Here is a 25,132-nt window from a genome sequence, read left to right as displayed (position 1 = left end):
ATAGCACGTTTTATTTTGTTTATACTATGTTTCATACCCCATTTTATATTATATTGTAGCTACCATATTATACTATATTATGTCAATATGTTACACTAACTCTTGCACTATTTTCTATTATATTAATGCAGATAAACTCTCTATACACTTAGTCATACCATATATTAGACTGGTGTACAATGTTTATAGTCTCTGCTGCTATTAATCACTCTATACTGTCGTTTTATCAGCACCACATTTGTCTCCTTGTATCTATTTTCATTCTGTTCTTGTTTTAGTTTAGCCTATGTATCTGTATTTATTTGTGCCCTTGTACTGCTACAACATCCGCATTTCTCCGCTGGGATCAATAAAGGTGTATCTTAATCTTAATCTTTTTTCAGTCAGAGGAATGTCTTTTACCAGGCTTCTGATCTGTGGTGTGTTAATGGGTATATAATTGTAGCAACCAAGGGAGGAAATTGGTGAAGTCTGATGTTTTTGCAGCTGTGAGTGTGTTCAGGCTGTGTCTTTGCATGTTAAACCTGCTTGGTGTTATGCACATAATGCAGTTTTAATACATCTTCTCTCTCCCTATGGTGGATCTCTCTCTCTCTCTCTCTCGCTCTCTCTCTCTCTCTCAGGTGCAGCACCGCTCCGTACCGTAGTGGGAGCAGTTCAGGTGTCCCAGTTGTCGAGTCGAGCCTCAGCTGCTTCTCTCCAAAGAATCCCTGCAGCTCCACTGTTCCCTGCAACAGCATGGCAGCAAACCAGGCACGGCAGCTTCTTCAACAAGTGTAAGTATATGGAAAGATTATTTTTAAAACCCTTGTCCTCACGTTGGAGCATATATAACTTCATAATATGTCAGTTACAGCCCAAAGTGAAACAAAAGCACCTATAAGTTTTGTTCAAATGATGATTGGCATGTTGCTACTAAATGGTTTTGTTGTTGTATCCTGGATTTTGCTCGTGTAACGTGGTTGATTGATCGAATGAATTTGCTCAGAAGCTGAAATACCTTCACTTTGCTTCTTAAAGTGGAGGCTTTTCAAGTTGATCCAATGGGACAGGACATATTCAACTTATTATTAGTATATGGTGACACGTTTGTATTCATCAATACGTTGGGTCACTTTATTCTTAAAGGAAAACCTAGGCATTCGGGGAAAAGCTTTTATTCACCTTCTATCCAAGACTTAGAGCCTGAAGTCAATTAGCTTAGCTTAGCTGTTAACCCCCTCTGCTTCCAGTCTCTATGCCAAGCTATGGAGACTGGAAGTAGAGGGAAACAGCTAGACCGTCTCTCTCCAAAGTTAAACATCCTTGCTACCAACTAACACTCACTACTTAACATGCTGCATATCATTTATTTAATCCGTACTGTAACAGAAAAATAAAAAAAAGAATTTGTGGGCTCATGGTGAGTTATATGTTATAACTATTATACTGGACGCAGTGACTTCCCGGATTGATGCTGCCATCAATACGCCCTATATGCTGAGATAAAAATGCATTTTTTAATATTTGTAAACATTATCTACCCCCCATGATGCCTTGCGTGAATTATGGGTGCAACTTCCGGCGCGCCGTGTCACTGAACCGGAACCAGTGTTTTCCATGGTAACGGTACGCTAAAGCGAATGTATTAAAAAATCTAGTAAAGCATGTGTGAACACCTGTTACACCTCAAACAGGATAATGTGATCATAGCTCTGCTTTCTACTATGGAGGGATGGGAGGACGATCTGAAGAAGTGGCCACAGATAACCTACACTAGCTTATTTAGTCTGTGATGTGTGGCGAGCGCAGCTGAAACTCACTCGCAACACAACTTGTTGTGTCGCGAGCAGCTCTTCTCCGACAGGAAACGAAGTTAGGTGTAGCTGTATTGTTGTCCGGCAGGAAACTGTAGGGATTATACAGTACAGGCAGTACAGAGCCAGAAACAGGTTGTGATAATAAAAAGGAAAAACAAATGTGAAAATGTGCCATAAATCAGGAGAAATACAGGAGAATTGTGACCCTGTGAGGAAACCGGGAAAGGGCGATGAAAAAAAGGAGATTACTGGGAGAATCAGGAGGGTTGGCAAGTATGGTAGCAGCATGCTAATTTCCATGGTTATGAAATGAGATGATCAACAGTCACATATGGGTGTAAAGTCGGGATGTCCACATTCTTTCTGTTTGACTGGGGGAGCAGATGAACGTCAGCAGAGCATGTTTAGACAACATTTTTTAAATGGCCATTTATGGAGCTGTCCTACATTTCCTCGCTCTCTCCCGTTCCCTAACTCCCTAACTCCAGTCACTACCTTTTCTACCATTTCTCAGACAACCAAATGTTCTGTGTGTGTCAACATGTCTCGCTCACTGTTTGCAGTTTGTGGTACAAACACACATTTCAAACACCAGCAACCTGTCGCTCTGAATCTGGGCTCCTATTCCTCCGTGATATAATATTTACTCTCAGCAGAGTTTTGGTTGTATTTAAACTTTTGTTATCCAGTTTTTTCACTGATGTGCAGCGTTTTCAGATGGCTCCTAATCTGTGGAAATACTGCGGGTCCTAAACTGACCCTGCTGTACTGTATATCCGCTTTAGGTGCCAGGTCTTTGCACACAACGAGAGTTTATTGTATTTTAATTACAGTCCCCAGGCGATCCCATATGTCACCTGTTGGACATCTTTATTCCTGGCCCTTACAGCCCTCAGAGTCCATACATCCTCAGAACAGCCGGCTTTAGTGGGGCGCATAAATTCAGCTGCATTATGCCTGAGAAATGACATCCGGAGGCTGCTGTGTGTGAGGCGTGGTGAGTGGAGCTAAACTCACTGCTGTGAAGGTGGACTGAACTGAAGGTGTCTGTCTTGTCGGCATTATCAAGGCTTTTCAGTCAGGAAGAAAGAAAGACAACTAGCTAAGACACATTTTTGAGGATCTTAATGAGAAGTTTAAAAATCAGTCTACAAAATGAAGGCTGAGTTGATCTCATTAGATTGGAGTTAGTTAGGGCTGCAACTTAATGGTAGTTGGATGTCTTTTGTTTTGATTGAGAGCTCAGCACTGGTGCTATTTTGCTGATGAATTCTCTGTATTTTATTTTATATTGTTTTGTTTTATTTTATTTTATTTTAATTTATTTTATTTTATTTTATTTTAATTTATTTTATTTTAATTTATTTTATTTTATTTTATTTTAGTGTGTTCAGCAAAGTTTGGGATCTTTTCTGGGATGGAGTAAAGATAAAAATTTGACAGATCTTTAGAGCTGTTGTGTTTATGTTCATTTGTTTGTGTGTGTTTTTACAGTGACGGCTGATGAGTTGTGGAAAGGTGTGTTGGCGGAGACGGGCGCCGGAGCCAGGAAGGGCCGAGGGAAAAGAACCAAACGCAAACTGAAGAGAGACCTGAACCGAGGACAGAACATCGGAGAAGGTGAGACATCGTCTGTCTGTCTATCTTTTGGTCTCGGCAGATGTTTTGTCTTGACTCTCCCGTGTCTAATTAAGAGTTAGAAACTTACAAAATCGAATTTCTTTAAATCTCTTATGATGAACACATAAGTGTACATTTTCTGGAAGGTCCGTTCTGCACCTTCCAAACATGAAAATGTTTTTGTTGTTTACAGTATTTTCTTTCTTCAGAAGTGGACTATGTGGACTTTCTCACTCTTTATACTACGTCAGTTACTCCGGCCGTCTAATAATGACGTGGATGGGTTTACGTTGGAGTTAGCTGCGTCAACCGGGTTGGAAAATCCTGCTCATTGTGCCTTTAAAGTTGATTAATTTATGACAGTTACCCTTCATTCACTCTGCCTGTCCTCTTTTTCACTTTCCTTTAAAGAGGATCTATCAGTCTTCATTCAGTCTCTGTGACAGTGTGTCTCTTCTCTCTTTTGCTTTCATTTTAACTAAATGTCTCTAGCTTATCGCTCTTTTGTCATCTGTGTGACACTCTGTGTCTTAAAATGTCTTTAATGTATTTGTTAACGGTCCACAAACCAAATATGCAGCTCAGTTCAAATGAATGATATGTTGCTGCTTGTTGTTGTCGTGCAAACAGTAAATGTTTAGCTGGACTTTGTTTAGGCAAAAAGTCATTTCCAGATGGCAAATTTTAAACTTGTCAAATGAATTTTCTGAAACCTGCAAACACACTGAACTCAAATACATCTGTGGTCGATTATATACTCATTCATTTATACTCTACCGCTGTTCTTTTTTGTTAGTCGCTACTCTCTCAGTTCTCTCTCCGTGTCTTTAATCAACAGGTCGAGGTGGTTTCCTGTGGCCTGGTCTGAACGCTGCGGTGCTGAAGGACGGCTCTCTGCAGAACATGAGTCGAAGAGGAGAGAGTGAGCAGCAGGAGATGCAGGCTGAACTAGGTACTAGACTGAATGCACCGAATACACACTTCAGCTTCTGGACATGCAGACAGACATAAATAAACCAGGATCCGACAGCTCTACGGCTCTGCTCCATAGACTCTCATGCAATCATTTCAGATTCCCTTCATTTTCAGGCTGGTTTTGTGGATTTCCAGCTAGTCGTGGTTAAACGTTGTTTAATAGTGATACTCGTTACCCGGAGAGGTAAGATAAACGTTTTTAAAACCTTACGTTTCTACGTTAAAAACCTGTGGAGCTAACATTAGCAGAGTGCTTTAGCACATCATTAACTAGATTTAGCACTATGCTATGCAAGCTACTGACGGTATACTGTAGGCTATACTTCACTTTTACACTGCGATCTGTAGACTTTAGCTTTTATCTTTATCTTTTGAACCTGTTTTTGTTGCTGAATCAGTTTGACATCCTGATATATCCGCCAAACACATCCTGTAAACTCTTCTGTCTGCTTCTCTCTGAAATCACTTTTTCGTTTTTCCAAAGATTAGCTAGATATTTATGCAGTTAGTGACAGTGTGAGCTCCATGCAGCTCTGATGCTCTGACAGCTCTGACAGCTTGACGGAGTAGCAGTGGGGGGGCGGGGCTTAACGAAGGGTCAATTGTCAGGAATCTGTGCGTGTGCGTCTTCATGCATGAGACAAACAAAACTGGAACCCACTCGTAGGAAAACAAGAGGTCAAAAGCTCCACAGGGAACCTTTAATTTTGAGAAACTGAAGCAGCAACAGCACCGCTGGTGTGACATAGAAGCTGCCAATTTGTCTCCGCTGTGATCTCACTGGTTAAAGTAATTACACAGCTGATGTGACGATGACAAATAGCACCTTTTGATGCTCATCGTGTTGTGCTCCTTGAAGTCAGCGGTGGCCTCCGTGTGCTCTCGGGAGGGCTTCGGTGCTAAATCTGATGGCTGTGTCTTTCTGCAGTGCGTCAGAGGGATGAGTGGGAGAGGAGGAGGAAGATGAAGGTGAAGAGGGAACGAGGATGGACGGGAAACTCCTGGGGGGGCACCAGCCTGGGCGCCCCTGACCCCGGACCCAACGGAGGTAAACTGACACGCAAACACTCCCACGATGTAGAAACATGGAAACTGTGTGTGTTTGCAGTCCAGCCGTAGACGACTGTAGTGATGTGAAAAGAGAGAGATGGATGAAGCAGTAGAGGAATAATACAGGGTGAGAGGGTGAGAGAGAGAGAGAGAGAGAGAGAGAGAGAGAGAGAGAGAGAGAGAGAGAGAGAGAGAGAGAGAGAGAGAGAGAGAGAGAGAGAGAGAGAGAGAGAGAGAGAGAGAGAGAGAGAGAGAGAGAGAGGCGCGAGTATGGTGTCCCATCAGGACTGATGAAGATGAGAATGGGACCAAAGTGCCAAGTGGTACAATTTCCTAATTTAGAAAGACATCCTCTCTCTCTCTCTCTCTATTTCTCTCTCTCTCTCTCTCTCTCTCTCTCTCTCTCTCTCTCTCTCTCTCTCTCTCTCTCTCGCTGTATCTGCTTTTCTCTGTCACATTTACTCTCTCTCTCTCTCTCTCTCTCCACTCTCTCGATTCCTTCCTCGACTCTCTGCCCTCTTCCTCCTCTTTGTCCCTCCCTTTCTATCTCTTTTGTCATTCTTTCCATTTCCTTTCCGCTCAGTCTCTCTCTCCTCCATCTCCTCCTCCATCTATCTCTTTCCTCCCACACTCTCGTCTTTTTCCTTCTCCGTTCTTGGACTAGAAACCTAAATGACCAAACTGTTTTCAATTCAATTCAATTCAAACTTTATTGCAGACTTAAAGTCCAGATACAAAAAAAAACAATACATTACATATATTACATTAAAATACAAGAAGCACTATAAAAAGTCATGATTAAAAGATATTAAAAAATATAAATTATGTTTCATTTAATAAAGTTTCTCTGCCATAGTTTATATTTTCCCCAGAGTCATGCATGGCCGTGTTGATCGATTGGTCAGCCTGCTCTGTGTTTAGTGCTGATTAGCAAATGTCAACTAGCTAAACCACCGCCTTCTATTTTCATTTCGTCCTCCCCGCCACCAAGAGACTTCTACGACGCTGTAATTCAAGTGTTCTGAGAGAAAACTAGACTTCTGCACCTCCTCATGGCTCTGTTTTCAGGCTTTAAAAAATCTACCTCGTGACGGGAGACTTTGGCCAATCACAGGTCATTTCAGAGAGAGAGCGTTCCTATTGGCTGTGCTCCGGCTGGTGGGCGGTGCTTGGTATTTCCTCAACTGATCTCAACATGGCTGCCGGGTCACAAACTTTCTCATTTTACAGCTAAACAGTACACTACAAGATGTTTCTGAAAACATTTGAGGAGAGAAATAGGCATTACAGTAACAGAATATTGATTCATATTTGATCAGCGCTGCCTAGTTTGACCGTTTGATCGGAGTTCTTGAGTGATTGACAGCTGCTCAGAGATGGCAGGCTCCAGATCAGCTCTGATTGGTTGTTTTCCTCCGGTCTGTGAAACCTTGCAGATGCCGTTAGGAGCACCAGAGGACACAGAGGCACATGATTTTTTTCAGATTACCTTTCTCATGCACTACTAAAATATCTTTTTTTAATCATATTTGCTCCATTTCTTCTGCACCACTGCACCTTTAAGCTTTTTAAAATCTGCAGGATGGAGATGTGTACGTGGTTGAACTTTTAGTGTAATCAATTTATTTTGAGCAACAACAAACAGCGCCTGTGAGTCTGTCTGACTTTGATATAGTAAGAAAAGCAGTAGACCTTCCCCCGCTGTGGACATTTTGACTCATGATAGCAGTAGAAGCTGTTTAACCCCCGAGGTGTCAGGTGGTAGAAAAAATATAGCTCTGAAAAGAAGTGTATCAACTCTGTAGATCCAACACTATCAGTTTCCCCCTCAGCATCTTGCCTCCTGTAGCAGGAGGCTTTATATCAGGACGTCGTGTTGAAGGTTGAACGTATTGTAAAGTCTCTGAAGGTGCATCTCTAATCAACTCTTCATTACGAACCCTGAGGAACACCGGCTTAATTCCACCTGATTCACCGACGGAGCCGCCGGCCTCCTGTTCCCAGCCTTATTACCTGTTTAAATCGTGGTCATTGCTGTTGGAATTGAGTTTAGCTCATTTACCTCAAACTGCTGACAGTCGAGGGGGACGAGGCTCTGTAGTAAAGCAAAGCTCCTTCCTCTTCCTCAATTGAGTCTCTTATTTGCTCGTCGTTTCTTTTGCTTCCTCCGCAGCTTTCTTCTTCTCCTCTCGTTTCCTCTTGGTATTTCCTCTCTCTTGTCGCCATGCTAACAAGCTCTCACACCATGAAATACACTCTCTCCTACATATACAAACACTTCCTTTACACACACTCTCTGTCTCTGCGGGCCTGGTGAGTGTGATGTGCAGAGAGCTGTAACTAGGTTGCTTTTCTCTGATCAGGTTTAGTTTCTTACAGATGGTGGGCTAACGTCCCAGCTGAGAGGTGTGTGTGTGTGTGTGTGTGTGTGTGTGTGTGTGTGTGTGCGTGCGTGCGTGCGTGCGTGCGTGTGTGTTTCCTCCTCGGAGCCTCTGAGTCAGCTCTCCTTTGTTTGTTGTTAATTGGTTAGAAGTGAACAGGCTGCTGTTGGGAGAGTAACATCCTTCAGAGGTCACTGACAATGAGAAGTGTCAACTCGTTGCGCTGCTGCAAGGGCTTCTGGGTATTTGTTACGCTGGCAAGAGCCCGGTCTAATCTGTTTATAGTGTCTGTGAGCGTGTTTGCCTGTGCCCAAATGTGTTTGTGTGGAGTGTAAAAGCTTCATTTTATCCCCCCTCTCTCTCTCTCTCTCTCTCTCCACAGAAACATACGAGGACTTTGATTCACGTGTCATTGAGGTGAGTGTCTTATGTGATCGGTCATGTATGTGCACGTGTCTGTCCACGGATAATCTCACACACTACCGGACCCATCAGCCTGATATTTTCTGTGCTCATTTGTGACTGTGTGCTCAACGACCTCTCGTGGTTGTGGTGATTCATACTTTTTGAAAAACCTATTTTATTGACGGCTGAGCATACTCCCCAACCCTCCCGTTTTTCCCGGGAGACTCCCATTTATCATCGCACTCTCCCGATTTCCCCCCGGGGTCACACAGCAAAGCCATCGTGGCGCATGCCATTGGAAATAACGGGTTTCAGAGCGCAGTAGTGCCGTTGTCGCGTTGTGTCTGAAAGGGAGAGACGGAGAGAGAAATGGAGTACAAAGAGAAAGAAATACTCAAGCAGGAGCAAAAAATGAATGAATGAAAACTGACTTAGTTTATACCAGAGATTCACACAAGTTCACGCCAGAGGGGCAAATTATTCAGTCTTCTTTCCTGAGAATTAAAATAGGCCTATTTAACAAAAATGCTGTTGCAATGTACTTATTATTTGGTTAATTTCATTCTTTAAAAGTCACCAGAATGCAGGAAACAAAGTCTCTGAAACTAAAAAACTTCTGGGGGAGGAACCCCAGACCCTTCGCTTTGGTTTTGAAATCCTCAGGTTGGCAAGTCTGCTGCTGACTCTCCATCCTCTTAATCGTCCACTAGTGATCAACAACTGCTTCAGTTTGGAACGTTATTTCCGCTACGGATAACGAATTGTTTGATTTGCGCGCCTCGGTAAGCCGCAAACGTCGTTCCAGTAGCATTCCTGATCTATTTTCCATCAACACCTTACGTTTATTTGCATATTGTCGAAAAAATAGACTTGAAGCATAAAACGTGAGCCTGTGCAGACAGCTGCATAGTTTGAGATGAGAGCGGATCCGTTGCATGACACGTGAATGAAAAACACGTTTGCGGACATTGTAGATAGTTAGTCAGTTAGCTATATACTCTGAGTTATCAGTCCAAACACAAAACTAGACAGCTGCTGCTTAAAATATTAAGAAAACAGCCCTGAATCTTGAATAAAAACAGTTTCACGCTGCACACAAACAAACTAACATAACATTGTCATGAATTAACTTTTAATTGAGAGAACTCATTTTTTTGACAGTTTAAATTAAATCCTTTCACATCATTTTGACAGAAAACTAATTATTTTTAAACCTGCAATAACTGACATCTTTTGGCGACTTGAGCTGAGCTTGTTTGGCAGCGGAAACAAGAGCACAGCATTGAGTTATCATCACCAGCAGCTAAACAAATGAGCTGAAACCTGGTGGGAGCGGACGGATGATCGGTTCTTGTCAGATCACCTCTTTGCGGCCCGGTACCAGCTCGCTGCTCTGACTAAATGAGACTGTACAGAATAACGATGCAGAAAGCCTCAGAGGAGGGAAACTGTTTTCAGGAAACTCAAAAAGGTGGAAAATGCAGTGTGGCGTGTACACATGGGTGGTGTTGGAGGCACACTTACAGAGCAAGCAGAGCTGCAGTTGAGCACTACATTTCGTGTCATTTTGCAGCTGCAGTTTGGGGAGGTCAGATGGTGATTGAAATGTTCAGTTTTGACCTGTATTTTTAGTGCTTCCTGACGTCTCCTTCATAATAAAAGCTTTTAAATAACAAAATAAAGGGGGGGGGGGCACTTTTATTGTGAAAAATCTATAGGAATTTGTTATTCTTCAATAACAACAAGTCTTCTAATACTGCAGGGAGGAAGCAGCAAAAATAGCAGGGGGCATTTATTGTGAAGAAAATATGAAATGAAATGTGTTACAGCCGCTCCTTTGACCGCCAGCAGAGTTGCCAAGTCTGCTTATTATAAGCAACTTTGGGCTTGTTTTCCTGAAAAGTTGCTTACAAATTGGTAGTCGCTGGTTGTGTTTTTTTGGGCTTGTCTCTGAAGTGTAGTTGCTTAATTGGGCTCCTGTCTCTCTCCTCTATACCGGACTAGTTTTTCCCTGTTGCACAACCCCGATCTCTCCACCCCTCCCATTCGCCCATAAACACACACACAGAGATGAATGACCGCCACCGCTCAGAGTGTTGTTGTTGTGAGACAAATCTTCCCGGGTTGATGGAGTTTAGCTAACAATGCCACGTACTAGGTGGGCGAAATATGGCAAAAAGTACAACAAAAACTGTGAAAAAGAGAGTGGGCTTAAAGATTGGATTGGCCCTCAAGTAGGGGACGATTCGAAGGCAGTTTACCGTTTTTGTAAGTGTGATATACGAGCACATAATGTCGAACTGGTGCAACATGCTGGCACTGAAAAACAAAAAAGAAACGCAGCACCGTTCTCTTCAATGAGGCTTACCAACACTGGATTCACGATCTCAAAGCAAAATTAAATTAAATATTCAACTTCTTTCAGTTTATTTAACAAAAATGTAAAGTTACGAGCTAAAAATGGATGCAAAAATGAAATGCATGCAATCCAAAATAAATTCATATATATATATATACATACTGTACATGAAGTGATCAAGTGGCCGCCTCTCTCTCTCATATTGTAGTCGGTAGTAAGGTCGCTTGTTTTGGGCTTTTTTGGGGGGAGAGTTGCTTCTTTTTGGTTTGTTTCTATTGAAGCGCGTAGCCCTGTTGTAATGGAGATGCACATCCCGTCCTTGTTGGGCCGACACACCGAGTCAAAACGAGTCAAGCCAAGCCAGCACATGTGTATAGAACAGGGGCTTAAGAGGAAATTTCCATAGATGAGAGCGTTAAAGACCGTACAATCGGTGGGTGATGAACGGGAACGCGTAAATTTGGTCTTTTCAGAGTTTAAAACCAATTTAAATTGATTCATTAATTACTAAAATACTGAGGAGCTTTGCTGAATAAAGTGCTCAGGTTTCTTACCAAAGACTAAACACTGTGACCGAGCGGTCGAACCAGCAACCGTCTGCATCCCAGACACACTCAGAACGTCCCTCAGTGAGACAGATTAAATGCTAAGCAGATGTGTGATAAGATCAGCTGTACGGACGGACCCGGTTCATTTAGATTCTCTCTCTGTCGTGCTCTATTTTACCTTAATTCAATTAGCACTAATGGACCGTCCGTACTAAACTAATGGGGGTAATGCCACAAGGTCACACACACACATTAACTTGCACAGAGACACACTCACACAAATTCTGTCCTTAGATTCTCTTTCACACACACACACACTTATAGGAAATACATACTGTACCTGTCTATCAGAGGTCTGGTTTTCATTTAACCACAGTTTATCTGCATCATGCATACAGTATGTGTTTCTCTGTGTGTTTCTTTGCCGATGATCACGTCTGCTTGTGTGTGTATTGTAGGGTTGTGTACGTCTTTATTTGTATCTGTTTATTCCATACACATGCAGAATCAGATAGGGTGTGTGTGTCACATTGATAGTCTTCCCCAGCCCTCCTGCCTGGCTGCATAAATTTGAGTGGTGTCACAGACATTAGGCTTCCCCCTTGGAACTGACTGAAGCTTTTACGGTGCCATCTCCCTCTATAAATATACGCTGTGTGTGTGTGTGTGTGTGTGTATGTGTGTTTCTGGGCGTGTGCGCGCCACTATAAATTCAGGCCTAATGAAATGAAAAAGGCTTACTGGAATAAAAGGCTTGTCTCCCAAGGACGATGACGCCGGCATGCCATTAGTGAACACATCCAGCAGGAGGAGGAGGGAGGGAGACGGAGCGAGGTGGAGGAAAAGTTGTGAGAGTGGGAAAAGAGAGTTAAGAAGTTGAAGAGAAAGTATAAAGGGAGGAGAACGTGAAGCAGATGAACAACACTGATAAAAGGCAGTGTTGCAGCACTACAGATTGCAGGTTTCCGCCAGAAAAGATGTTACATAGACTGTATATGTCACAGACTGTAGATAAGTGGATGTAGTCACTGCGATTGGTTTGTGGACTGCCGGTTTGAAGCCTCAAGTTCAGCATTTTGGCCTTGGTCATCTTGGTGTTTAGCCGTTGCCATCCTGGTTTTTGGCTGTTGCCAACTTAGTTTTTTGCAACCAGAAGTGACGCAGGAGGGTGGAGTTAAGTACAACCGAACGCTGAATACGACGGTTTTCGGTGACCAAAAATGTTACAGTTAACTTTCATGAACTGAAAACACACTGTGAAATGGTTAAAGGAGTAAGACGAAGCGGCGACCTCTAGCTTACCCGGTAAAGCGTGCGCCCCATGTAGGCTGAGTCCTAGACAGCGGCCCGGGTTCAATTCTGACCCTTTGCTGCATGTCATCCTTTCCTGTCAATCACAAGGAGGCCCCGCCCTAAAGCATCCCTTGCTTTATGGTCTATTAGATTGTATATAACAAGTGGACGTATAGTCACCGTGACGTCACCCCATTGGTTTGTGGACTGCTATTTTGAAGCCTAGAGTTTGGCATTATGGTCGTCGTCATCTTGTTTTTTTGCAACACGAGAGGGTGGAGCTAAGTACAACCGAATGCTGAATAACACATTTTTAGGCGACCAAAAATGTTACAATTAACTCTGATGAACTGAAAACACACTGTGAAAGAGTTAAAGTTGTAAGACGAAAACACAAACAACTCACAGATCGGACAACGCCGTGGTAGCGACCTGTCAATCACAAGGTAGCCACGCCCTAAAGCATCCCCTGCTTTATGGTCTATTTGACTCTAAATGGGACCATACTTTACTAAATGAACATCATGCTGTATTGAAGAAGACTTGAAACTAGCGACTGAGACCATAAACTCATGTTTACAATGTTTACTGAGGTAATAAATCAAGTGAGAAGTAGGCTCATTTTCTCATAGACTTCTATACAATCAGACTTCTTTTTGCAACCAGAGGAGTAATGATTTTAAAGAATTAAAAGTTAAAACGTGACAGATAATCTTTTCATGTATTGTGGGGAACATAGAGCACACTCTTGCGTCGACTATAAATCCAGATTTACATTGGCCGGAAATGCTAAGAGCAACTTTACAGTGGTGAAATAATGCAGGTTTGGGTCGAGGTGTGTGGTTCAAAGAAACATCTAATGAAAAACAAGCACCGTCATGTAGGATTGAATCCAGTACAATAACAAACAAACAAACTACAGCCTCCAAAAGTGTCCATCAAGTAGGATGTGCACGTGCCCGGCACAGTCCAGTCAGTAAGAATTACAATCAGTTGGACCTCAGAGAGATGAGGAAGAGAGCGAGGGATGGCAGAGGTAACAGTAAAGAACAGGATGGGAGGAGAGTTAGAGCGACAGAGAGAAAAGTGATGTTCATGGCCTCTCTCCAGGTACAGCAGCCACTTGGACAGGACTCAGTGATTTCATTAAGAGAGATGGAGCGTCGTCAGTGTCACAACAGGGTTTTTGTCTCTCTCTCTTTTTTTCCTCTCCGTCTCTCTCTGAAGCCAACAACCTTGAAAGTTTTGATGAAAGTCGGCTGGTATGGAGCAACTTCGCCAGAACTTCCAATTGGATTAAAAGCCAAGCGGAGCTCACGGACAAAAGTTAATATCTAAAGTGAAATTCACATAAAGGGCATTAATACGGCGCGATTATTAATTTGTTAAAAGCATTACCTATATATTTGATACAGGCTGTTAAAAGTTCACAACCTCTCTCATCTATATATGTAATGTGAAGAAATGTAATCCTGCAGCAGCTCATGAAGACTTCAAGAAAATTACAATACACTACTGTAGCAGGAATCCCATTCAGGCCAGTTAATGGTGCTTTTCCAACTATGTAAGATTGAAGTACTTATAGTAGAATATAATGTATAGCAAGGCAGCTCCATTGCCATCGTTGGATGAATGGGTGAATGGGAGGCCATCTGTAAAAAGCACTTTGTCCACTAAAGATTAACTTCAATTTTTTTCAACCTGGACCTTATTTTCCCATGTTTTATTGTCTAAGTGACTAATGGGCGTCACGAAGGAAGTCTGCACACTGTTATGGTATACGTGTCCACTGGGGCGTTTTTTTTATTGCGAGGGATCGCCTCGCTCCCCAGCATTGGACGCTTGATGGGCTGCCACTAGAAACAAGGCACCTGATTGGACGAACACTTTCCTTCGTGGGCTGCTGCTCCCAAACCGGAACCAACATGGCAGCTCGTTTTGGAAACTTCCTTCTCTTATATCACGTAAATAGTTCACTGAAACGTGTTTCTGAAAACATTTCATGCGAGAAATAAATGTTTCTCGAAAGTTTCAAGAAGTGGCGGGTCGCATCGGATACAGGTGATTTGCATAAAGTAGCCTAGAGATCAGCTTTATGCAAATAAGGAGCGAGCGACGTGACGCCCCGTCTCTCTAATCGCACCGCCACGCTACCAGAATGCATTGCGTGGCTGCTTACATAGGCAATGAATGGGAAGCGTGGAAAGGACGGAGGCTGTGGACACGGAGCATCAGGCTTCAAATTTCTCTTTCCTCTTGTAAGGCAATATTTCGATCTGTAAAGATCTACCTCAGGAAGAGAAAACAGGCATTTCTTGTGGAGGCAGTAGTCAACTTAATCATTATCACCTGCTGGTCATCAAACAGCAGGGAATGAAATATAACACCATGTGGCGATCACACTACCAAAACATATAGAAACACCAGGAAATATATATATATATAGAATACAATGTTGTAGTAGGCAGTAGGCAGTATATTTTACGATGAAAGCTCCTCCCCTGCACGTACACAGACTGATACAGACAGGGAGGCACGCAGCAACAGATTGAGAAAATAAGAGATGAAAACACAAGCGAGAGCGAGCTAGAAGCATCCTCCCACCGCCATGCTGTCGCCCGTCCGGCGGAGGACAAACTCAGCCCCATCTGCTCTGCTGCTTAATGCTCCGCCAAAAACTGCTGCATCTTCACCCTAAAACGACGAATGTAGAGCCCAAAAGCTCAACATCACTGGAAGCATTTGTGATAGAAACTGTCTGCGAGTAGCTGCAAGTCACATTGAAACATGAGAATTAATCACTTTTGATTTACAAAAACAGTGTTTGGGCTCCCATCTGGTCAGGATCTTTGCAGAGGCAGAGAATTTCCTTGACAGCAAGAAAGGATATGTTGCTGCCCTCCTTTATTGGCCTGCAGCCACAGTTTGTTGTGTATATTTTTGCATTTAAGCTGTGAAAACACCTAGTAATTACTATATATACTTTATTAACAGCAATGTGTGAATACATGTTTGTTTAAGGTATATATTTAGAGTATCTATATCACAACTTAATAGAGAAAAAATATAAACATATAGAGAATATAGAGGAGAAATGTATTTATATATAAAGAATAGGGCTACACAATTAATCAAAATGTGGCTTTCTGCCATTTTCAAATCGCAGTAGTGTCAAAATCCCATTTTAAATTAAATGTTGTCAGAGACGTCCCGTCTTACATATCATATTTTGACAGACTTAAGAAAACATCTTTGTTTGGGACAGATCCCCGCAAAAATCACACCATAATCATTTTCTTTTTTATTGAAAATGAGAATAATGATGTAAAAATTATCATTCTCTCTAATATCGCAAATCATATCCCAATTGCAATATCAGTATCAATTTAAAGTTGCAGCCAGCAGTCGGTAAACTGGCTGCAATGTAATCGCTCGGAGCAACTCCTCACCGCCAATGTACGTCCACTAAGAGTGTTTGTTTTTGCCGCTGACAGGCTCAGATTGTTATTATAAGTGTCTGACAACATTATGGAGAGGACCCTCCAGAGAGTTGGAGAGAGGAGTGTCGTGTTGTTGCGTTGGAGTACAGAAAGCGTAGCTTAGTGTTATCTAAAAGATTTCCAACGTCATCGCTGAATGTCGCAACACCCACCCGAAACTGAAAGGACGGGCTCTTATGTTTAATCATATTGCTTAAATGCCAATGTGTTTCACAATTGGACTGTGACCTGATTAAGCCAGCCTAATTGGTGCTCACCTGATGCCAGAAACCAAAGTGAGCATCAGTCGCTCCCCTGGAGAGATGCTCTCCCTGCAATTAGTATCTTGTTGTCTCATAAGTGGTGTAACCTTTACCAACAGCCTGAAGTGCTGCTCTGGTGTGACTCCAGAGAAGATTACACAACAGAAATGTCAGTGCAAGCCATGACAAAAAGTACACATGATATTAAGTACGGATAAAATGCATGTAGTCAGATATCAGTATGTCATAATTCTACAAGGAGTTGACCTGTACAGCGACTAGTGGAAGAAATCTCTTCAGTTGTGCAGTAAATAAACTCTCGTCTACACTCTTCAGTGTGTTTGCAGAGTCAAGACATCGACTTCAAGTCCAAGTGAAAGAAACGACGCGTAGTTGTTGAACAGTGTTTAGCGTTGGCGGAGGTTTGTGCTCTCGCAGCGCCTTCTGGTTCCACGTGGTGACAACTCCTCCCCTGCGCTGCAGCTCACATAGGCCGATACAGACAGGGAGGCACGCAGCAACAGATTGAGAAAAAATAAGAGATGAAAACACAAGCGAGAGCGAGCTAGAAGCATCCTCCCACCGCCATGCTGTCGCCCGTCCGGCGGAGAGAAAAACTCAGCCCCATCTGCTCTGCTGCTTAATGCTCCGCCAAAAACTGCTGCATCTTCACCCTAAAATGACGAATGTAGAGCCCAAAAGCTCAACATCACTGGAGGCATTTGTGATAGAAACTGTCTGCGAGTAGCTGCAAGTCACATTGAAACATGAGAGTTAATAACTTGTTGGATTTTGATTTTACAAAAACATTGTTTGGGATCCCATCTGGTCAGGATCTTTACAGAGGCGGAGAGTTTCCTTGACAGCAAGAAAGGATATGTTGATGCCCTCCTTTATTGGCCTGCAGCCACAGTATGTTGTGTATATTTTTGCATTTAAGCTGTGAAAACACCTAATTACTATATATATTCTATTAACATGTTTGTTTAAGGTAGAGTAAGGTAAGAAAATGTAGAGATGTGTGGAAGTATTAGGATGTAGCGCTGTGTTTTGGTGTTTGCTGCTGCCCTGACCCCAATCCTTCTGCTGAGGGCCCTGCAGTCAAATTATAAATCCTTTACTGAAATGTGTGTTGCATAACGAGTGAAGCTGAAGGCAGATCTTGACTTTGAAGTTCCCCTCAGCTGAAATCCAACACTTGTTCTGTCACTTGCGCTCTCTGGCGGGGAGGAAAGCGTCGAGACGAGCTGTGTGTGTTTCTTGGCCCAGATAAAGTCTCTGAAGGGCTGCTGGTGGTCTCTGCACAAGCAGCGAGGCAGCAGAGACAAACTCGTAGCATACCTGGATCCTGTTCACAGGACAGGGTGTCCCTTTTAGTCACAACATGAGACATTAGCACAGTTATTTTTTGTGGTGTTTTGGGTCACTTTGGTCTCAGGGTTTGAAGACAGTTTTAGTCTTAGTATAAACCAGTGGGCAACCTCCGGGTCTGAGAAGTGAAGCCAACGCTGCAGTGTCTTCAGCTTGCATTCTTTCTAACAGCCAGCAGGGGGCGACTCCTCTGGTTGTATAGAAGTCTATGAGAAAATGAGCCTACTTCTCACTTGATTTATTACCTCAGTAAACATTGTAAACATGAGTTTATGGTCTTAATCGCTAGTTTCAAGTCTTCTTCAATACAGCATGATGTTCATTTAGTAAATTATGGTCCCATTTAGAGTCAAATAGACCATAAAGCAGGGCATGCTTTAGGAAGGGGTTACCTTGTGATTGACAGGTGGCTACCACGGCGTCGTCCGATCTGAGAGTTGTCCGTGTTCCTGTCTTACAACTTTAACCCTTTCACAGTGTGTATTCACTTCATGACAATTATTTTGAACATTTTTATTCAGCGTTCGGTTGTACTTAGCTCCACCCTCTCGTGTCACTTCTGGTTGAAAAAAAAACAGGATGCAACGGCCAAAATGCTGAACTCGAGGCTTCAAAACGACAGTCCACAAACGTCACGTAACGTCATGGTGACTACGTCCACTTCTTACATACAGTCTATGATTCGGACAACCATTAATTAATTAATTAATTAATCGATTAATCGGTCTGCCTCTTCCTAAAATTATTAAAAAAAACATTTATTCATAACACATTACGTGAGAAGTACGACATTAAAATATCGTCTAATCATTGCTCTAATGATCCTAATTAACTCGGCTTAATTAACTCACAAGTATAACCGGCTAGTTTTATGTATCATAGTGACGTGCAGCAGCGACGCTCGCTCTCCGTTTGTTTTTAGTTCATTTATGTCGTAGCAACAGAAACTTTCTACTGAGTGTGTGTGTGTTGTAAAGTTTTTTGCAGAGTCAGCATTTTGTTCATCTGTTATCAAGCTGCCACACACACACACTTATATTTTCTCACTCCACAGTTCAACACACTGTCTCTTTTTCATCATATGTTTATTTACACATGCATACTGCTCATTCAAACACACAGTTTGTGATGCCTCCTGCTCTCCTTTTTTTCTTCTTCCACTGTTTCCTTTCCTGTTTTGTTTCCTTCTTCTTGTTTCCTCTCCTCATTCTCTAATCTAAATTAGTTCTAGTTCTAGTCTAGAGAGGCAATAAATCCTATTTTCCTTTCCTCCTCTCCTCTTACCGGCCTTCCTTTCATCTCTTCTTCTACTCCCTCTTGTCCTCCACTACTTTTCTCTCTCTCTTATATTATTTAATTTTCTTCTCCTCTCTGACCTGCCCCGTTTGACCTTTTATATCTCCTCCTTTTTCCCCACTCTCTCTCCTCCTTCTCATCTTTCCTCCTCTTCCTAATCACGTCCCGTCCCTCGGCTCTCCTCCTGCTCTCTGTAGTGTATCAACGCTGCCCCCTGCTGCTGTTTTAAAGCCACATAGCAGATGGTTGATCACGAGGGAGGACAGGACGCTGTGTGTGTGTGCGTGTGCGTGTGCGTGTGCGTGTGCGTGTGCGTGTGTGATGGATGTCTGCTCTGTTTACTAACAGATCGATGAAAGTCACTTAAATCTGGACGGAACGGATTGACAACACACACACACACACACACACTGATACGCACACAAACAGTGAAATCCCTTAACAATCTGTGGTAGTGTTATAACTTCAGATGTTTTCACAAACACACACACTTTTTTTTGTTGGTTCAGTAACTTTATTGGGTCGACTGGAGCAGAAAATACAAACCGCACAGGATCAGAGTGTAGATGAGCTGAATACATGATTACTACATGTCCTCTACATTACGGGCCAAAACAAGCCTGTTGAAGGTGTCAGTTTAGTTTAGACAAATGACATCATATCACAGATGAAGGCCACTGATTGGCTGATATTTAGCTGTGATAAATTGACTAATCACAAGAGCACATGATGATCAATATCAGTAATAACATATATACACATATATATATACACATATATATATATTCTGAATAAGGCTGACCGGAATGCTTCAAAGCTTTGATCGTTGCCATGGTAACCAACCTCCAAATCAGTATTTGAATGCTTCGTTTTTTTTATATACAAGTATGTATTAACCAGAAATTTAAAACATTTCATGTCCCTTATAAATTAAAAATGAAATACCACTAATTTGTGAGGTAAAAGTTTTTATTCTTTGATTTTTGGGTTGCTGGAAAAGATTTAATACATAATGCCTGACTGAATTATTTGACTTCAGGACATCTCTGACTACATACATGCCGTAAGTCAAACATTGTTACTGTATTAATTTAGATATTTTCCAAAGTAAAAGTCCCTAGTAGTGTTAATTTAACTTCAAAAGTTAACAAAAATCTTAATATCGAATCGCAATACATGTTGAATTGGGAGATAGGTGAATCGTCCCAGCCCTGTTAAAACGGTCTTTTTTGTTGTTGTTTATTGTTTATTCATTGTTGTTTTGTAGGTGAAGAGTGTGTTCAACATGACGGCCAAGGAGGGCAGGAAGAGGTCCATCAGCTGTCTGGTCGCCGTGGGAAACGGCAACGGAGCCGCAGGTTCGACCCTCTCTGAAAATTCAACCTAGATCACCCAGAGACGCTGCAGCATGGTTTCCCATGGGAACTGAAAAGAAAAAAATAGAAAAAAGTTTTTAAAAAACATGGAACAGAACCAAAACTAATTTGAACAGTTTCAGGGTGTTTGCGAAAGGTGAAAAATAACTTGTTATATGTAAATATGGAGAAATGCAGGAGAGGGTTTTGACAGTTTTCAAGCTCTTCAGAAAGTGAGCGACAAAATACATTTAAAAAATGCTGGTAAAGATTCACCTGTCTGAGTCTGTTAGGGCTGCTTTGTTTAAAATGTCATCAAGTTACAGCGTTCATGTGGGCTCATAATTAATAGCACTTATTTAACAACATTTGAAACAATAAACTGAGTTTAATTGGCAGCTTTCCTAACATATAGAACCATAATGAACTTCTCTCCTCCTCCACCAGGCTTTGCGTTGGGGAAAGCAGCCGACAGAAACACGGCTCTGAGGAAGGTCAGTTATTTTTATTCCAACTAAAATAATCATCAATGTCTTTAAGTGTAGAATTTCTGTATTTTACATTTAAATTGAGTAAAACTGAACGATGAAATAATTTCTTTTTCACCAGAACTTTATTATCAGTGTGGAGACTTTGACAAACTATCTCACATTAAGGTTCATTTAGTAGCTGTTGGTGCAGAATACAAATATCTGCATTTATCATTTTATGCATACATACAATCTAAATAATTTAATTCCTATTTAGATTAATTAATTGATATTTCCTCTATTATTTGGACTCTTCTGTCTGATCATATACCACAAGATCCACACCCAGAATATGTATCTGATTGGATCCTGGTATGGTATGTACTTTACCGAGGGCACTTCTCTTCCATGTATAAAGGCTTTATCTCAGAGCAGTCCCAAAAAGCACCTGGAGAGTCCCTTGTGTTCTGCTAATAATAATATTGTATTTAATAATTAATACTAATACAATGACAATAACAAAACTTTCAGTCAACAAATGACAATGTATGTTTCTGTGATTTGCAGGCCAAGAACCGAGCTATCCACTACTTGTACTACATAGAGCGATACAACAACCAGACCAGTAAGTGCCTATTTCAGATTGATCATTTTAACAATATCCTCATAGTTACTTAAAGTTACTATGACAAACTTTCATTTTGTGTCGATTTTTGCGTCAAAAGCGGTTGAGTTTCCACCGCCTCGTGTCGTAAAGATCTGCAGCTGCCAGAGTCCCCGTAGAAAACCTCTCATTTTACTGCAGCAGGTTCTGACAGTCTGCCCCGCTCAGTCCTGGTTCTGGTTCTCCCGTGCCTCCCTTCCCTCCAGCGGGCCCAGCAATACGGACTGGGCCTCTAGCAGCGTTGTGTCGGTGTTGGCTCCCAGCGAGGGCCAAGCTCCCAGGAAGAGCGCCGGGCTTAGATGCAAATGTAGCGGCCAAACGGTGGTACTACAACTTCTGTGTCTGTCATGTGATGCCATTGGGCCAAAAAACACTTTTTCCCATAGTCTCACATTGGGAAAGAGACGTCTGTAACTCATGCTCTAATAGCCTTCCTCCGTTCATGTGAATGAGACCCAGACAGAGGTCTGGAGCGAGGGCTGGAAGGCGGAGTTAAAGGAAAACGCTACTGCGCCTGCTCCGTGGGCCCAGTGGATGCGGAAGATCGCCGGATGATCCGGGTACTTTATCACTCGGCAGTCGAGACATTTTGGCTTCCCGCTGTGCAACTCTCACAGGAATGAACGAGAGCCTCCAACGCTGTATCCAGCTCTCTTAATACATCAATGGTGGACCAGTGAGGCGAAGCTCGCCGGAGGAGGAGCCGCTGCTGCCGCAGCTCTCCACCTTCCGGCAGAACTCCGACGGCAGGTCGACGGCGGCAGCGAAGCCGGACCTGTGTCTGTCCGTGGCGGGCTGGTCGCTGTCGGAGGCCCAACTGGAGTCTGAGCTGAAGGAGTTTCTGGTGAACCTGCGTGCCGTAAATCGTTTCGCCATGATGACAATAACTATAGAAATAACCAATCGTCTCGCTGATAGTCTCGTTTACTTATGTAGGTCAGATAGAGGCATCATCAGTATTAAATTGAGACTGTTTCATAACCAGTTAAAAGTTCCTTGTCGTAAGTTTCTGTTTTGTGCATCAGTTTGGCATCTAACGGCTCCAAATATGCCACCATACCCGTGAGCCTCGGCTCAACAAGAAGAAGAAGCCAGTCAAATTCAAAACCAAACACAGCACCATTGTTCCCGAATCCATCCAGAATGGACCCAGAATCCAAAAGTAACTTGATTAAAGCTGCAGGCTGTGTTATCCATCTTCTCAACACCGTAATCTTTAGCTTTCACTTCCCGTTAGCGGTGTACGTAACGAATATTTTAAGCTCAAAGACTGTTAGTTAACTTCTCCTTTTTCATTCCCTTCACCTTCAACTTTTTAGCGAAGAAGGAAGCAGATGTTTTCTTACGCAGCTGATTTTTGTTTGTGCTGATGATTCAGTTTCATGCTGATCCAAGCTGTAGAAGAGCTCCAACTGTGAGTCACATAACACTGAGAAAAATGAATGGGGGTTTACTTCAAGAGCCAGGGTTATCCGCAAGAGCTTCACAACCCCTTCTACCTCTCTCCATCTCTTTCACTCCATCTCCTCCTCTCTTCTCTAAGTTCCCCTTCCTCCTGCTCTTCCTCCCTTTGTCCAGAACTATCCCCTCGAATCACCTGCTTGCACTCATACAAGCGACTTAATGTAAAAGAATAAAGGTCTGAGAGTTAAAGTGCACCGCTTGTACTTTTCTTATTGTGAAATGCCATTTGGCTACTTGTGCTGCTGCTGGAGAGCAAAGCCAGAGAGATTAATGTGAGTGAGTCATCAGCCTCCGCCGCCGCCGCCGCCGCGCCCACCGGAGGAGAAAGTTAGCTTCCTGCTTTGGCCCGACACCAGACGGGAGGTGTGTGTGTGTGTGTGTGTGTGTGTGTGTGTGTGTGTGTGTGTGTGGTTCTGTATTTCCACACAGTTTGAGCTCAGAACTGTGGTATATTTAATTTTTGCATGTTCATAGAAAAGACAGTGAAATCCTTCCACGTGCCAGCTCTCACTGTTCGACCATCTGCGACCTGTCTGGACCGTCATGTGATTGGTTGTTTACTTCTTCGTCCTCTCATCACTTCTCTTTTTTTTTAAAGAAAAACAACCGTTTGGGGATTATCTCACTGTCTTCGTGGTCAAACTACATTTTGTGACAGATCAAATGACTTCTAGATCATTCTTGTCAGCTTTTTTGCTCACTCACATCGTCACCATTGTGACCTTTACCGGCACAGTTGTACGATTTTCAACCTGTTTTGTTTGACAGTCAGTAAGATATCTAAAAAAAAGTTGAAATCCAGACTGCCTGAAAGGTCACTCAAGGTTTTGGTGGCGGCCCAGATGTTGGATTTCTTCCACCACATCATTAACGGTGTGTCTTCATGATTGTTAAGCTGTGTTGTCCAACATCTGGACGCCCCCGACTTGGCCACTAAACATGATGTTTTGGTGGAAAAACAAACCGCTCCGCTGACCTTCCAGTTGTTGTTGGCACCGGTATTCCTTCTCTCCCAGGACCGGGGATGTTTGTGAATATTCATGCGGCTTCAGGAGAAATTAATGAACAACACACGGCCAGAAGGAATATGAATACATTTGAATGTGGCACCGTGTTTGGTTGTTTCTCTTTTTGCCATTTTCCACCTTTTTGTTGGAAGAAATTCAAACCTTTTGGAAAAACAACCAAAACAATTTCCAGTCCTTTTGGTTCAGGGTTGACTTTTAGTGTTCGAAAACACTCACACTTACTGGAGTATAAAAGTGTGTGTGTCAAGGAGGAATTTGTCTTTTTATTCCTCCGCGCTGGTGACAGCCGTGGCCGGAGGCATTATGTTTTCGGGTTGTTCGTCCCATTCTCGTGATATCTGGAGAACGCCTAAAGCAATGGTTTCCAACCTGGGATCTGGGCCCCCCTCAGGGCAAAAGATCACAGGGGGTGCGCCAGGATTTGTCTGCTCTGAGGTTGTCAAAACAAGGCACAAGTGAGTATGGCTCACATACTCCCGCTCACTGCCTGAACCCTACTAAAGTAGGGCCAAAGATCTTGCCCTTTTGGAACTAATGGAATTAGTCTATTGAGCAAAATCTAGCTTGTTATTAGCTCACGTTCCTCGGGATAAAGTCAGTAGAAGACAAATATTGGTCTGTCTTGTTGATGCTGTTCAGGTTGTCTGTGTGAAAAACTGAGATTTATACATTTTTGCAGAGCAGGAAGGCAGGTCATCTATTGGGTTCATAATTCAGATGAATGAAGAATTTGTTTTATCAGACTCGTTTTTAGTAATTTTTTAATTTTTGGGCACCCTGGACTTCTAACCCCCAAAAGGCACAACTAGACCACCCTGTCAACCATCACACCAAATGTGAAGTTCCTAAGTTAAATAGTTTCTGAGTTCTGCTCCGGAAACAAAAGTGTGACACGCAAACGGACGGAGGGACAGACGGAGGGACAGACGAAGGGACGGACGGAGGGACGGACGGAGGGACGGACGGAGGGACGGACGGAGGGACGGACGGGAGGACGGACACGCGGAGCGCTATATACCCCCGACTACGTTGTCGCGGGGGTATAATTAGATTTGCTCAAAATCATAATGACTCACTTACTGGATAATTTATGCAAAAATATGTATAAAGAGTAAAACTATTTAAAAAGATATATATTTTTTGTTAATCAGTAGCAAAATCTAATAAAATATTCTGCTTCAATCCGTATTTGTTGGCGTTTAGCCTTTCAAAAACAACATTTTCACTGCGGTATTAAAACGCACACAAAGGGAGGCCCGCAGCTGTATTAACGGGGCGGTCTAGCAGCAGACCAACAGCACCATAAATTACA

At 42.6% G+C, this 25,132-nt stretch overlaps 1 protein-coding gene across 1 annotated transcript in view; it reads left to right on the top strand.

Annotated features, from left to right (window-relative positions):
- Positions 1 to 25,132, top strand: part of mrps5 (mitochondrial ribosomal protein S5) — a 30,041-nt gene that overhangs the window by 1,392 nt on the left and 3,517 nt on the right. Inside the window, exons 2-9 of the mRNA XM_037782171.1 lie at positions 624 to 776; positions 3,294 to 3,419; positions 4,258 to 4,371; positions 5,323 to 5,442; positions 8,208 to 8,242; positions 20,107 to 20,197; positions 20,642 to 20,688; positions 21,232 to 21,289. Of these exons, the coding sequence (XP_037638099.1) occupies positions 624 to 776; positions 3,294 to 3,419; positions 4,258 to 4,371; positions 5,323 to 5,442; positions 8,208 to 8,242; positions 20,107 to 20,197; positions 20,642 to 20,688; positions 21,232 to 21,289 (744 nt within the window). The remainder of the gene's footprint in view (positions 1 to 623; positions 777 to 3,293; positions 3,420 to 4,257; positions 4,372 to 5,322; positions 5,443 to 8,207; positions 8,243 to 20,106; positions 20,198 to 20,641; positions 20,689 to 21,231; positions 21,290 to 25,132) is intronic.

The sequence above is a fragment of the Sebastes umbrosus genome, chromosome 10 (assembly GCF_015220745.1).
Source record: "Sebastes umbrosus isolate fSebUmb1 chromosome 10, fSebUmb1.pri, whole genome shotgun sequence".
Taxonomy (NCBI): domain Eukaryota; kingdom Metazoa; phylum Chordata; class Actinopteri; order Perciformes; family Sebastidae; genus Sebastes; species Sebastes umbrosus.
This window is presented reverse-complemented; position numbering and strand designations above follow the sequence as displayed.